This window comes from Seriola lalandi, unplaced genomic scaffold (assembly GCF_002814215.2).
Source record: "Seriola lalandi dorsalis isolate HSWRI2012SDOR001 ecotype SW California unplaced genomic scaffold, Sedor1 jcf7180002054293, whole genome shotgun sequence".
NCBI lineage: Eukaryota > Metazoa > Chordata > Actinopteri > Carangiformes > Carangidae > Seriola > Seriola lalandi.
Window position 1 is genome coordinate 17,678 of NW_019524846.1, and position 14,555 is coordinate 32,232.

Sequence of the window (14,555 nt, forward strand, 5' to 3'; positions counted from 1 at the left end):
CAGCATCTTTGAAATGTTCTTTCTGCTCTGGTGTTTCCAGGGATCCCTCAGCTGGTCCTGCTCACTAAAGTAGATGAAGCCTGCCCTTTGGTGTCAACGGATGTGAGAAATGTTTACAAGAGTGGCTACATTAAGGACGTGGTGAGGATTTTAGATATATTTTCCTTAGTTTAGGTTATCTAATTCTGTTCTCTTCCTCTGTAAAGATGCATATTCAACTATCTACATGACTGGTGTAGGGTTCATCAACTCTTTTGGTTGATGGGGAGTTTCTTGGCAAATCCTTCTCACCATTGTGCCACATGAGAAACTTTAAGACCTGAGGTTATACAGCTAGTTAGACAATAATCATGAACAATAAACATTTGTAGCTTTCACAGCTCTCATCATCACAAACAACCTGGAGTTTATAAATTCCTCTAACAGAACTGAAGAAGCAGGTTGTCAAACCAATATTCAATATTTATTTATCATGTGACTTTTGGTTAAAAGTTTTATTTGGCTTGCAATAGGTAGCCATAATCAAAACAAACTAATATACTTATCCAACACCCCCACTGTCGAAAAGATACTTAAAAACAAAATGAGGCTGTGATTGCACAAAAGTTGGCACAGTTCTCTGTGGTCTCAACTACCCTCACCTGAATGTTTTGTGATCCAGATGCAGGAGGTCAGTGCTCGGCTCGGAGTGCCAATGTCTTGTGTTGTTCCTGTGAAGAACTACAGCGAGGAGTTGGAGTTGGACCCGAACTGCGACATCCTGCTGCTCAGCGCCGTCAACCAAATGCTTCGCTTCGCAGATAATTACTTCGATGACATCAGTGACCAGTTCAGCAAAGTTGAAATCAAAGATAGGAAGCATTAACAGCTGATGTACACAACGTATCTTTAGTTCAGCTTCACTGTAGTGCAGCATAGACTATGTCTACATTAGCTACTGTTAGCATGTTCCATATTTGTAAGTAATACTCAACAGCTAAATCCAGGTACAAACAGCTTGTATATAATATTGGACTTTACTTACATATAGCTACCAGTCATGATGTCTTTGTGGCTGTGTTGACATTTCTGTAGTCATGTTTACCAAGTGAAAGACAGTGTAGTAATCAAAAATTCATGATATCTTAAGCTCAGGATTTCAAGTACAAAACTGATGTGAACAATTTTTTCCACCTCCAAGCACTCCCAGGATTATTGGGAAATGTAGTCCCTCCAGTATGTATCGGGGCTGTCAAGCACCTCCAGTGAGTGTGTCATTCTAGGAAAGCTAGAAGAGTTAAAAGAAAAAAAAGAAAAAAACTTTCTATTTCTTGCTCTTATTGAGCATTTTCCTCTTCCTAACTGGTATACCAGAGATCACCAGAGATCACCAGAGCACCAGAGAAGAAGAGCCCATACAAGCCAGTAATGGTGAGCTGGAGTCTTAAACCTGGAATCAGATGAGAATTAAATCACTGCCTTTGTGAAACTGCCTCCGTTTTTTTGGCCTTCCACGTTACTCCGTGATCATAGAAACTTTATACAAATGATTGTGAAGATGATTTAATTGAAACTGAGAAATAACATTGTTATGTTGCATGTTATGTCCATTTAGTTTGAATCTGAATCCTCCTTTTTAAATTCTTCATTATTCCTAAAATGATGAATTCCTTTCAGAATTCTGCTGTTCAATAAAATCTCAAAGTGCATGAATGAACAGAAAAACTGAAATTTATTAATGCAGGTCAGACAGTTACTGTACAGCAAACAGTGTTGGAGTCTTGCCAGCTGAGGAGCAGTCCCTCACTTTGTAACAGGACTGTGGTATTACAGCAAACTACACACATCACACCTCTAATCCGACTCACTGCCTGCCCATCACTGAAACGACTGTGAATTAGAGTGAATTATTAATTGGCAGCTGTCCTCTCAGCAACAATAATCATCAGTTAAAAAATAATTATGCTCTGTGCTCAGGATAACTTTTAAACAAACAAACACACGTCTTGAAATAGTGTTTAAAATATCAATGTTGGGTTAGTGCACATAAAAAGACGGAAAGCTCCCTTCAACTTGGCCACAGTTTACATGACACTGGTTGTACGACACTGTAACTGTCACAGGGAATGAAGGAATGTCCTGGAAATGCAAAACACACCTGGAATTCAATGATATTAAGCCAGTCAGCTTCCTTTTTTTTTTTCTTCTCCCTTTCCATAATATTGGTGCATTTCCTCCACCTGCTCATTGGCCACCAGCGGGAGGATGGTGGTTGTACTGGGAAGCTCGTGGTGGAAATGTGTAAAACAGGGCACTGCTAAAAATGATATGCAGCAAGTTCTTCTGTAAGACCAGACGACATGGTTGATGGTGGAGCTGGTTCAGGTAACTTGGAGCACAGAGGAAAACCACCGGGGACGGAGCAGTAGGGAGAATCTTATGGCACAGCTGACGCTCTCCGACATATCAAACAGTCAGACGGCTTTCCTCTCATCAGTCATTTAACAAAAAAAAGGCAGCCACGTGAAGAAGAAACCATTTCAACTTAAACCACTTGAGTTACAGTGGAGAACACACATGTACATACATACATCCAAAAACGCACACGCACGCTCTCCCACACACACAAGTACACATGGGCTTAGTCAGAGTCCAAAGGCTGATTTCAGTGACAGGAGGAGTGGAGAATAAAGCAGGACTGTTGGCACAGCTAAAACAGCGCTAGCATGCATTCATGTTACAGCAAAACACAGACTTTTTGGCTAATTGCTGTTTGTCAAATTACTACAGATGAGAAAATCATCCCTGTGTCCTTAGATATTAGCAACTATCAATGTCCTAAATATGAACTCTTTTTCTCCCCATTTCTTTTAAATCAATCAAGCTAATGTGTTCGAGTTTTATCTTTTTAACTCTTTTAAATGAGGCACCATCTGCTGGTTATGTTACTTACACCTTCCCTTGCTGCAGATAAAGTAGTCCCATGAAACTATACGTAAGATGTTAATTTGCCATGCATGTGAATTTTACTTATTTCCTACAGAAAACTCAGATTTCCTCCTGTTTAGCTTTAAAGCTCCAACAATTCTCATTTTCGAGATGCTGTCAGTTGGCTGTTGTCATTCAGTTTATAATTTACACTGAAGTGGCAGCACTGAGCGGCATTGCCAACAGTCCGCCATGGACACAGGGACGATTTTGGCACCCACAGTTATGTTCTCATTATTTTAAAGACCAAATTGACAACAGTAACAAAAAAGTTGATTTTTTTTAAATGACAAAGGGAAAAGAAAGTGTTGGCACAGCTGTGCAAACAGCTTAAGACTGTTGGTCAATGATGTAATGTGAGTATTGCAATGTAGTCTTGCTTAATCATGTTATGCTAGGTGTTTATTTAGAGATGAATTGTGCTATATAACAGATACTTCAGAGCCTACACTGTATTATAAAGGTAAAATGGCTAATTCAGTGTGCCGACTCTGTTATCTACCGTGAACTTTGATGGCATGTATGAAGTGGTCAAAACCAATACTTCCTGTGCATAGCGTTAAATGATGCAGACAGATCAACCCAGTTCTTCCATGTTTACTGTCACTGTTATCTGGCTCTGTGGAAGCCGTTTGTCACTCTGCAATTTAAAACTAAATTAACAGAGACAGGGAGAGACTTAAAAAAAAAAGAAACCTTAATATAAAAGGTCAATCGGCATCTGTATGTTAAACTATTTGAGACTTTACATTATCACCACTACATCACGTTCTGTTATACCAATTCCAACGGAATCATTAAAAGTATAAAAATGACAAAACAGACGCTGAATGTGAAGAGCGCCTTTTTGCTGTCAGCTAATCAGACTTTTCAAAAAATGATGGTTGCATGTTAGACATGTGTGAACAGTGAGATGCAAAAATCCATTTAAATACTTACAGGCATGAGCTGGAACTGGAAAAAAAAAATTGAATCTGTGATATTTCAAATAAAAATCGTTGCGCTTTGTCACTTTGGCTCTTCAGCGTTTGGACTCGACCACATCGATCACACACTGTGCTTACGTCACCATTAGAGATGACATTCAAATTCCAAACAGTAGAAAAAAAATTTAACAAAGAACTTTTCCTTATGTTTTTCTTTTTCTTCTCTTAAAGAACTGTACAAGATTATTTTAAAAAATCAATAATTAGTTATACATATTTATATGACAACATTGTTTGTGTTATATTACTGTAAAGAAATACAACCTTTGTGTTGTTCTTGTTTTAGACTGGATGCAGTATTCCTTTTTCAGAGTGCTGTGGCTTTGCTGCGCTGAAGATGGTTCATGTAGATTTTTCTATTTTTAAGCAGCAAACTTTTATATATATATATATATATATATATGATGTAGCTTTATCACTATCATTGAAAATATTGTCCAAATTGTGAGACTTAATGTAGATTTTATTCTCACTTTCTACCTAAAAACTAATAAGAATAATAATCACTCAGATAAAATGATTATACAGTAGCAATATATGTCCACAAGGTGGAGCTAAATTATTGAGCTATGAGGGACGCCATCTTTTAGATTTATTCAGCTTTCTTATAATGAGCTTAGAGAACCAACTCAACTCAACTGTGTCAGCGACGACCCTTTAAATCAACGTCAAGCCTCACTGATGATTCATGCTCACCTGTATCATCACCTGTGAAGCAGAGAAGGTCAACAGACACTTTTTAGTTCACTCAAACGTAAACATAAAGAGAAAAACAGGTGACTGGTCCAGTCCACCGCCTGTTTCTTCCCTCATCTTTTCAGCTACTTGCAGTCATAGAAGCTGCTGAGCTCCACTTTGCCACCGTTCGGAAAAGGAATACTGCATTTCTATGCTGCTTGTTTCTTCAACTTTTGTTCCTTAGCTCTAGTGTGCATCCTGCAGGGAAAAGAGGGGCGGGGTCGGGGTCGGGATTTGGGTGGGAAGGGTTGGTCGTCTAGGGGGGACCTTCCTTTGGAGAGGACGGAGTCTGGGATGTGGAGCTGGAGGACGAGGAGGCAGAGCTCTTCAGGGAGCCCAGAGTCTTGCTGAACCAAGAGTTCTTGGCCGCCTGGATCTCGTTCATCAGGACTCCCCGCTGATGCTCGAGCTCCTGCAGAGCGACAAGAGCAACAGAGAGGAGTCAACAGGAGGAGCACGGAGGTGGAAAGCACTTTGGACCAAATGTGGCCAGGTTACATTCTCTATTCTAAGTTCATCAAACACACTGCCCCGTGTCATGTGGCTGTGTGTTTTAGCACCATCCAGTTACTTAACACATCTCCACTCATACATGAGCACATACATGGTTGCATACACTTTTCTTATGGGTTGTGTTCAGGTGCTTTTGTGTTATGTTTTTATGGTTATTTTATTGGTACTTTTAGTTTTTAGTGAGATGTCCTTGTTCCTACTTAAATACTTAACTAAGATAGAGTAAAAGCCTAAAAAAGTACTGAAGGTTCAGTAAACTCAGTGATGTTAATACAAAATTCAATTATCTTGTTATTTCTTAGATGGTTCTCACAGCTTTAGTTAATATATATTCATTCCCTTAACAATACTCTCCCTTGGTATATTGCCCTGCACCTCCACAGAAGTTATTATTATTGTTACTGATGTTATTGATATCGCGCTGCTGACCTGGATGCGACACTTGGCCTCCACCAGCTGCAGTTTAGTCTGGGCCAGCTCCAGCTCCAGCTGCCTCAGCTGCTCCTTCAGCCCATCCTTCTCCTCATCCAGCGGCTCGGTGGATGCCTTGTCCCTGCCAGGGGATGACGCCTGAAGGGTCCCCAGGGTGCTGAACAGGTCCCTACAGTGCTCACAGCCCATTACTTTACTCTGCACGGGAACACAAACACACGTATATCAGCAGAGATTGGTGGGTAAACATACTGTATAGAAATATGGCAGGGAAAAACACACTGTTTACGTTCTAGCACACACATCTCTATGCTACATATGAAAGCTGCACTGAAGCAAGGGGAGCACATCTGGCAGAACACATTAACTGCATGCGTTTCTCTTACAGGCAATAAAAGATCAATAACAAATGCTTGATTGATTTATGCAGTGCTTCATCTGTGAGAGAGCACTGTGCCCTGATGACGACCTTATACTGTAGTCAAAACACTGAACCGATTTTTGCATCAGGATTAAGAGTGTGTGAGCCATCCATTCTTTTGATTTTGTCTTTTGCCTGGTGGCCAGGACTTCACAAGTAGACACATCAAAAACAGAATCTTTTTTCCTGATTATTCCTGCATTGTATTCGTTGCTAAAGGGGAATTTAATTTTTACAGCTCTCCTATTTCATCATACTAAATGCACAGCTCCACCTGCCATCCAACAATCTTTATTTAGAAAAATCCTCTTAGTTCCTCTATCTTAATAATGATTTATTATAGCAATATAATGACTGTAAATCTAAAATAAGTGCTCATGACATGTTAGCATTAGCAGGGTCCTGTGATAAACCAGGCATCAGTGACAGTAAGTGGAAGTGTTGCATTAACACTGATATATATATATATCCTCCTGAATGGTCCCTTCCTGTGTTATGTCCCACAACAACATCCTGTTGAGTGCTATGTGCTGTCGCAACACATCATATTATGACGGAAATCAGAATGTCCTCATCTTTATCCAGGCCTGAGATCCTACTCCACCACACCCAAAGAGCAATGATGGAACACATGTATTACAAGGGCTAAACTGTGGTAGGATTATTTGTGCAATCAAGTTCCTTATGGGTGCAATGATGAACCAATCTGGGCTTGTCTGACTGCCTAATGTGCCCTCAAAGACAGAACTGTGCTGAAAAATCCTTCAATCTGTGATGCAACACAGTGTGGCTTTTGTTGGGAGTTTAAAAATCTCCAAACTTGCATCTACTGCCCTCTGCATTAGCTGTGCATTAACACCGTAATCTCACCCGGACGATGTCCAACTCTTCTTTTGTTGCCGCCTGCTGTTTCTCTAGCCTGGTGCTCAGCTGGGAGCAGATCTGAAACACAGAAAGAACGTCAGGTTATATAAGAGATGACACGTTTGAACTACAAGATAAGAGATGCACTGAAGATTTGTTTCTCCAGGAAAAATCAACTGAACGGTGCGATCTTTTCCATCAAAACTCTTCACACACTCATATAAATCCACACGCTCCACACAACTGTCAAACCTGTTTGTATTCAGCTATGATTGCTGTGGTTTTCTTGATCTCCAACTCTGCTTTCTCCAGCTCTCTCCTGAACACCTCTTTCAGCTGGGAGAGAGAGAACAACATGACAAAAACATAAGATAGCATATTAATGAGTAGAATGAGCTGACAGGATATAACACTATAACATAGCATTTATTCAAATATCAGGGTGATGAAATGGCACTTGTAAGAATTGAGAATCTTCACTCTTTCATTCATTCTTTCTTTAAGTGTTCTTAAGCGATAGCTACAACAATATTGGCCACTTTGGTGATAAATACTAAGTCACTGATCTACGTTTTGACCATACTATACCTCTCACACGTACAGTAAATGTACAGCCGAGCTCATATTACTCCTTTCTAGTTTGATATCTTCTTTTGTAAATTCAGGTTCTGTTATAGTGAAATATCACTTTTAAAGATGCAATGAGTAAAATGTGCCCAGCTCCAAAATGGTGAAACAATAGTATATAATAATTTATCATTGAGGGTTTAATTGAGCTGTTGATCAATATTTATTACACAATGCTCAGTGTCATTTATAATAGAGATATATGGGCTATTTTCTAGACAGTGCTATTGAATCTGCTCTAATTACTCTGAATACTTATTCTGTTGTGACTATGCTACTTATAAGGATAATAAGCCCCTTTCTGATGTTGTTGGGTTTTCTTTGGTCATCCGCAGAAGTTGATTAAAGTCATTAATTAGTAATTGCGAATTTCAACGGAATTTTAAGTAAATATAACCAAAGAGTGAGCGCTTAGACTGCAAAGATCATTAAACCAATCGACCAATGAGGTCTGCAGCTTGTTAACGAGCTTAATGAGATGAGGGTAAACAGAGGGCAGATGTTACCTGAGCCGTCTCCTCCTCCTGTCGTCTCTTTTCCTCCTCGGTCTCCACTAGACGTTGCTTGGTGCTCAGCAGCTCTTTGTTCAAAACATCAGCTTTGTCTTCTGCCTGAATGCACGTACGCACACAAACACACAAAGTATGTAGCAGAGCACCGTTTTCACACGACACAAACAGATTCAAATGCAGACCAAGTTGAGGCAACGAGAGGTACACCAATCACAGATTTGGGGTTTAATGCTGACTTGACACACTGGAACATCTCATGTTTATAATCTTTACTATTTCCTCACTGATACAGCTCTAGAGATTCACACTGAGAAGTGTCCAGGAGAGCTGCAGTTCTCCAGTGGTGCAGGGGATTGTTTAGTGAAATGCTTGTGAGCATCTCAACAGTAGCTGCCGAGGAAGGATGTTTAATATCAGAAAAGGCTTGGATGTTTTTCTGCTTACAGCTACAGTACATTTGTCTGTTCATGCTGTTAGAGTGAGTTTTTTTTTTTTTTTTTTTAAATTCTCTCAACTTCTGAAGTGAATCCTTCAAGAAAATTGGTAGTTGCAGCACATTTCAAAGAGCATGTGCATTTGGAGCATATTAATCTTCTGATTGTGCTCTATGTTTTAAACAACCAATGCTGGCAGTTGGGAACAAACCCTACATGTAAACACAACCTTATTAAACAAATAAATAAATCCAACAAATTATTACATCCTCTTCACTTTGAAACATGGTTGTCAAACTGCTGTAAGTGTGAAAAGGTGCTATGTTACCTGGTCAAGGTCGTTCCGGAGGGCGATCTTACTGGTGACCAGTTCATGGGCCAAGTCATCATTCTCCTGTTCTAGTCGCATACTGGCCTCCTGCAGACGACGGTTCTCCCTCTGTACAAACACAATACACACACACAGTGGCAGAACCTATTACTGCCTGCAATGTCAATACACACAACTGTGTGTGAGATGCGCTTCAGGACACCAGCTGCCAGTTGATAACACACAAACACTAGAAATCTGTGTTTTTTTCTTAAATAAATGTTACAGAACAAACACTTAATAGTAGCATCAACTCGGATAGCAGAAGTAAAAACATGCATCATTTTTCACTTGTGAACATTTCCTGATTCTAAGGATGAGAAGAAGGTAGCAGTCCCACTGCAGCTTTAAAAACCTAACTGCCCACTGCCCCAACAAACACACACACACATTTTAAGGTCCACATTGTAGACAATTAGTGGAGTCTCATGACTGCTGGTCTGCCTGTAAACAGTCTCACATGACGGCAGTGCCTCAATGGGACGAAATAGTTGTCACGGTTGCGAGCAGTCCTCCCCCCACCACACACACACACACACACGTATGCAAAAATAGTAATTGTACTGTACAGTTGATCTGAATTCCTACATGACAATTAATATATTTATGCAAATACAAACTAGACTAAAATTAGTCTATATATATATATATATATATATAAACTATACTATACTAGATATAGACTAAAATACACACGCACAAAAAGGAGTTCTCTACATCTGTGAAAACTAAAACAAAAAACACTAACAACCAATAGAAGGCGTCACCAAGCAAACAGAAACAGCTCTACCTACTGATGCATTACATCATGCATCACACCGACAGATATCAGTGGGACGAAGGTGAAAAAGAAAAAAAAGAAAAACATAGTGCTGATGAGTCCCGCTTTCCCTGGAAAGAGCCCTCGTGCCGCTCTTCAGATTCTATTACTGACTTCCTGCATGCAGTGGTGAGTTTAATTTGGGCACACAGAGGAAAGACCTACATTGTCTCAGTTATTGGGGAGGGGAGGGTCTCCTCTGTTGCAGTTGTTGCATACATTATGTTTTAGACTGATCAAACGTCAAAGAATTTACATGAAAATCTTTAAACACCTTGCCAACAGAGCTGCTTTACCCAACACGGCCAAATCAAACCACCCAAATAGTCAAATATCAGTTGTATATGTCATCAATCAACATTAAAGAATAGTATAAACCATAAGAATGGGTGCGAAATCTCAGAGGCAGCTTACCGTGCTGCTGTCCAGAGTCACAACAATGTCTTCATATCGAGCCTCCAGCAGCACAGACTAAACTTTAACACATGATCCTGGCAGGAGTTTCCCTCTCTCTCTGACACTTCACAACTTCCCTGTCTCTCCCTCTCCCTCTCCTTTCTTTACTTTTTTTTCTTTTTTTAAATGCTTTTGTTTTGTATTAATATAAACACTGAAAGCAGCCAAGAGAAAGGACACCTGGCCACAGAAGTCACACATAGATTTTACTCATCGAAAGCAAACGAAACACTCACAAATACAAACACACATCCCAAACAATGCAACATAAAAAGTACATACCGAAAACCTGGAGTATACAACTATATAAAAATGTCGACTTGTTGAATTGCAATAGGCATAAAGTAATCAAAATCCAATCCTTGGTGTACAGTTTAACCCTGTGCTAAGTTACAAGCAGCAACATTCGTCCTTTGTGTCTTTTTGTCTTCTTGCTCTGTAACAAAGTCTTCCCACTGGCTAGAGAAAACGTGGCTCTGATCCAACATCTTATCTACAATAAAAGTTCCTTCCTTCCCTCCACAACCAGCAGCTTACACAACTCTGCTGTTTGCCACAGCACATCAGTTCTGCCTAAGGGGAAAACCAATGACATGCCATTTCTGGTGTGTTTTTTTTCTTGTGATGGAAGTTTTCCTCGATGTTTTCGTGTATCCCCTCACAATTTCTACTTTCAAAAACAGTGTGATTTAATCAATTACAATGAAAACTGCAGCATTGTCAGCAATTCACTTCCTTGCTACAACCAGGCGTCTCTAGGTGATATAGTTTTCATACAACACCAATACAACCACTACATTTCCTAACACAGACTATTCAATCAAAATACATTGGTTTCTAGCCATGGTTTAAATAAGGCCATTAACTGTGTGCTCCCTTAACTCTCTTATGAGTTACGTGTCGAGTTATGCGTCCGCATCAGCAATTTAGTATGCTGAGAACCGCACAGTAATATCTGTGTAACACAATGACAGTGCTCCTCCCTGCTAAGATGGATTGGTTGCTATTTGCTTGCTGGGAAACAAAAGGTCTGAGAGCTGTGACAAGTTTGTAACGTAGCTGGCATCACAGGTTGCACCTCTCTGAGAAGAAACAAAAAGGCTTCATAACTTATAAACTTGTTGTTCACTTGAAAAGTTATTGTTAAAAATGAACAGTATAAAAACACTAACTAAGAAAAGATGCATGCTTTCCACATTAGAGCAGAGCAGTGGGTGCATATTACAGATTCACTTAAATCATTTTGAACTGTTTGTTTAAATTTCTTTTTTTAAGATAAAAGAAATAAAAACAAAATTAAACCTAAACAGCTCTAATTGCATCAGTTTCTATCAAATCTTTATAATGTCCAAGACAAATTTGAAAGAAAAAAAAAGAAGAATTAAACTTTGCTCTGATTGGATTTGACAGATTTAAACCAAGAGGAAGAGAAAGACAACTGATAAAATTAGAGCACATTAAATACAAAGGTGCTGTCTGTTGACAGTTTGAGTTTGTAAGGCAGTTTAAAAATCTGCCTCAACACTCCCGTTTTTACCTTCTGAAGAATCAGACAAGGTAAAGTTACTGCAGCTAAACCTCTCTGACAACACAGCGGCAGCTTCGCCCAAAAATAAATTTCATAGATGTCTGGGTCAATAACGATGAAAGTCAGTGCTGTGTGAGAAGCCACATTTCAAGCCAGAACCATGTCACAAATATTAGCAAAGGTACAGTTTGACAAACTGACTTGTGCTCACAAGAGATTTCTAATCTTAGAAACGTGTTTCAGTTTAACAAATAAGGCTCCTTAAAAGAACCTTGAATATTATTTCCTCACCACAACAAAAGAACTGCACTTAAATCAAACTCTTTAAGAGCAAAGTGATTTCTTACCATCTGTGAGACTGAAAACTACCATTAGAAGAGAAGAGAGAAGTTATTCAATGAAAACACACAGGAGACAAAGTTGCTCTCATGTGAATAAACTGTATGTGCTTGTGTACCAAAAAAAAAAGAAAAAAAAAGAGGTGTGTATTTAACTTCACCACCAGGTAATAAAACAACGAACCAGAAGTGACGGAGGTTAATAAAAGTAAGATATGTGTGACATGATTGTACGTTTGGATGCGTGTCCTACCTGGTATCTGTCGATGGGGTCTTCTTGTTGCAGCTGACTCTCTCTCAGTGTCTGATATTCCTTCTCAAACTTCTTCAGCTTTTTGGTTGGAACCTGAAAAACAATAGGAAAGTTGTTGACATTATTTTACTGTAAACTTTGTGATGTACCCTGCTTGGTAAAATATTATCTTTAAAAGCCCATCCTAGTTGTTTGTGAGTGAGGGGAGAATGCATGTTCATTTATTTGGAGAATAGGTTTAAGCAGAGGGGTATGACATCAGCCACAGCTTGGGGAAGTAGGGGTTAGGTGTCATGTTCAAGAGCACTTCAACAGCGCTCTAAAACAGCGTCCACCATCTCTCACGTACTACATATTACCTAGGTTACTTCAATAATATGTTAAGATGCTTTGTTATCATAGCTGATGTGGACTGTGACGTGAGCAGCAGAACAAGTTTCAGTTTTCAGATCTTGAACATTAAAATAAACTGAAAGGGTCAGAGGTTGCAACATATTGACAGGACATAAACAGATATTCTTGTAACAGCAGGTCAAAACTAACTGATCTAACTGTGAATGTAGCTGCTGCAAAATTGTGGTGTTGGGGTTTGTGCTGCACAGTTTCTATTGCACAGTCTGCTCGACCCATATTTCTGACCACAACATATTACATGTTGCATATATTAAACCTGTCGTGTTCATTACTGTGCTATTCTCACACTAGACATGATGTGAAAATGCACGAGATGCACACAGACTAAACTAGGCACATTACAGCACAGCTGTCAGACAACTGTCAGTTGTCAGTTCACACCGTGAGCTACACGACCAACGTGTCACTGAAGGTCATTCGTTTCCTCCTGAGATGAGAGACAACAGAAAATGGGATGACGTGTAAACTGGCTGTGCTGTGATGGGGTCGTTTGCTAATGAAAGCCAATAAACTACCAATAAAGATTCATTCCAGAAAAAATATGTTGCCCTGCCTGTAATCCAAATGTTAACACAATCACTCCTCCACCAAACAGGACTGCCTTATGCTTACACCGATTGACAATTCTTATAATAAAAAAAACTAAATCATTCATTTATTCTGATGCTGTTAAGGTTTATTTATATCAGGGAGGTTTGTAAACTAGAGTAAAACAAGCCTACTGTATTTTCCCCAATGTTCAGTTCAGAAAAACAAATATAGTTATGTCTTTCTTCAGTCACAATCTAGAAATGTTCCTGTAATTCATATGGTCAAAAATACTGATTGGACCTTTAAACAATTCTCCACCAATTTGATGGGCAATGGGAGAATAGCTGCATCTATTATTGAAGTTGAGGCCAAGAAAAGTAAATGTTCTTAATTTCTTATATTCATTTTCAGTGAATACTGTTTAAATACTCCACAGAGAGTCATGATAACAATTTTACTTGAAGAAATCCATCAGAATCACTTTTGAACATGTGACCACTCACTTGTGGCAGTTTGGATATAGAAAAGCTGCAGAGTTAAACCGTGTTTACTGAAGCCCATGTAAGATTTTTTCAATTTCAGAAAACTACAACGCTGTGCAAACACAAAATAAAAATCTGTTACTTCCTTGTGCATTTTTTCACAGTTCAAATAAACAAACCACAGTAAGTATCTGCAAAACACAGTTTAATCAGTTAGTAAGTAATTTATTATACTTTTCTGTGAGGTGCAATAGTCTCTGAAATTCACATTCACATAAGCACTGAGAGCCTAAGGGCCATTTAACCTGCTTCACACATACAATTCTACCAAGACTTTCACTCCAAGTAAACCAAAGAGACACTGATGATTAACTGTTATTGAACTGTGTCTGTGTGTGTGTGTGTGCGCCGAGTATGCGTGTGTCTCCTTCAGGTGGGAGGTAATGTTATCTCTGCTGTGTGGAAACAGCGTTGCCATAGCGCCCACCGTTAGGGCTGGGGATTCCAGGTCAGTCACAGTCACATGACCCCTCCTCTGAGACTAGCATGTGTGTGTCCTTTGCTGTTTGTGTTAAAATCCAGTCAAGTACTTGGTTTAGTATTATATAGGTGTAGTTGTACGCTGTTTATTTCTTGATTATGTTACATATGCAGAGATGGAAAGCCAGCTGCATAAAGAAGGGGCTCAGAATCTACAGCATTTCCCAATATTTTGACTATACACAGGAATAGAAATGTTCATATTACAAATGCAGTGTATCCTTGAGAAGGCGTTAATAAAATGCCCCAATGAACAAACTGGAAAACATTTTAAACAGGTGAAACTGATACAGCCACTTGGCTCAGGGTGCCCTCCCAGACAGTCATTA

The 14,555-nt window shown here is 39.3% G+C and overlaps 2 protein-coding genes across 4 annotated transcripts in view; one reads left to right on the top strand and one right to left on the bottom strand.

The window, feature by feature from the left end:
* Window positions 1-1,468, top strand: part of LOC111654864 (interferon-induced protein 44-like) — a 6,924-nt gene extending 5,456 nt beyond the window's left edge. The window contains 2 exon segments of the mRNA XM_023406021.2: window positions 1-141; window positions 662-1,468. The exon segment at window positions 1-141 is cut by the window's left edge and continues 156 nt beyond it. Of these exon segments, the coding sequence (XP_023261789.1) occupies window positions 1-141; window positions 662-865 (345 nt within the window). The 3' untranslated portion in view covers window positions 866-1,468.
* Window positions 1,469-1,692: 224 nt separating this feature from the next.
* The window catches only part of rabgap1l (RAB GTPase activating protein 1-like), a 113,574-nt gene continuing 100,711 nt past the window's right edge, over window positions 1,693-14,555 (bottom strand). For all 3 annotated transcript variants that reach the window (XM_023406019.2, XM_023406017.2, XM_023406018.2), the window contains exons 20-26: window positions 12,260-12,352; window positions 8,823-8,933; window positions 8,055-8,159; window positions 7,174-7,257; window positions 6,928-6,999; window positions 5,634-5,834; window positions 1,693-5,103 (exon numbers count right to left, since the gene is read on the bottom strand). In XM_023406019.2, the coding sequence (XP_023261787.1) occupies window positions 4,948-5,103; window positions 5,634-5,834; window positions 6,928-6,999; window positions 7,174-7,257; window positions 8,055-8,159; window positions 8,823-8,933; window positions 12,260-12,352 (822 nt within the window). In that variant the 3' untranslated portion in view covers window positions 1,693-4,947. The remainder of the gene's footprint in view (window positions 5,104-5,633; window positions 5,835-6,927; window positions 7,000-7,173; window positions 7,258-8,054; window positions 8,160-8,822; window positions 8,934-12,259; window positions 12,353-14,555) is intronic.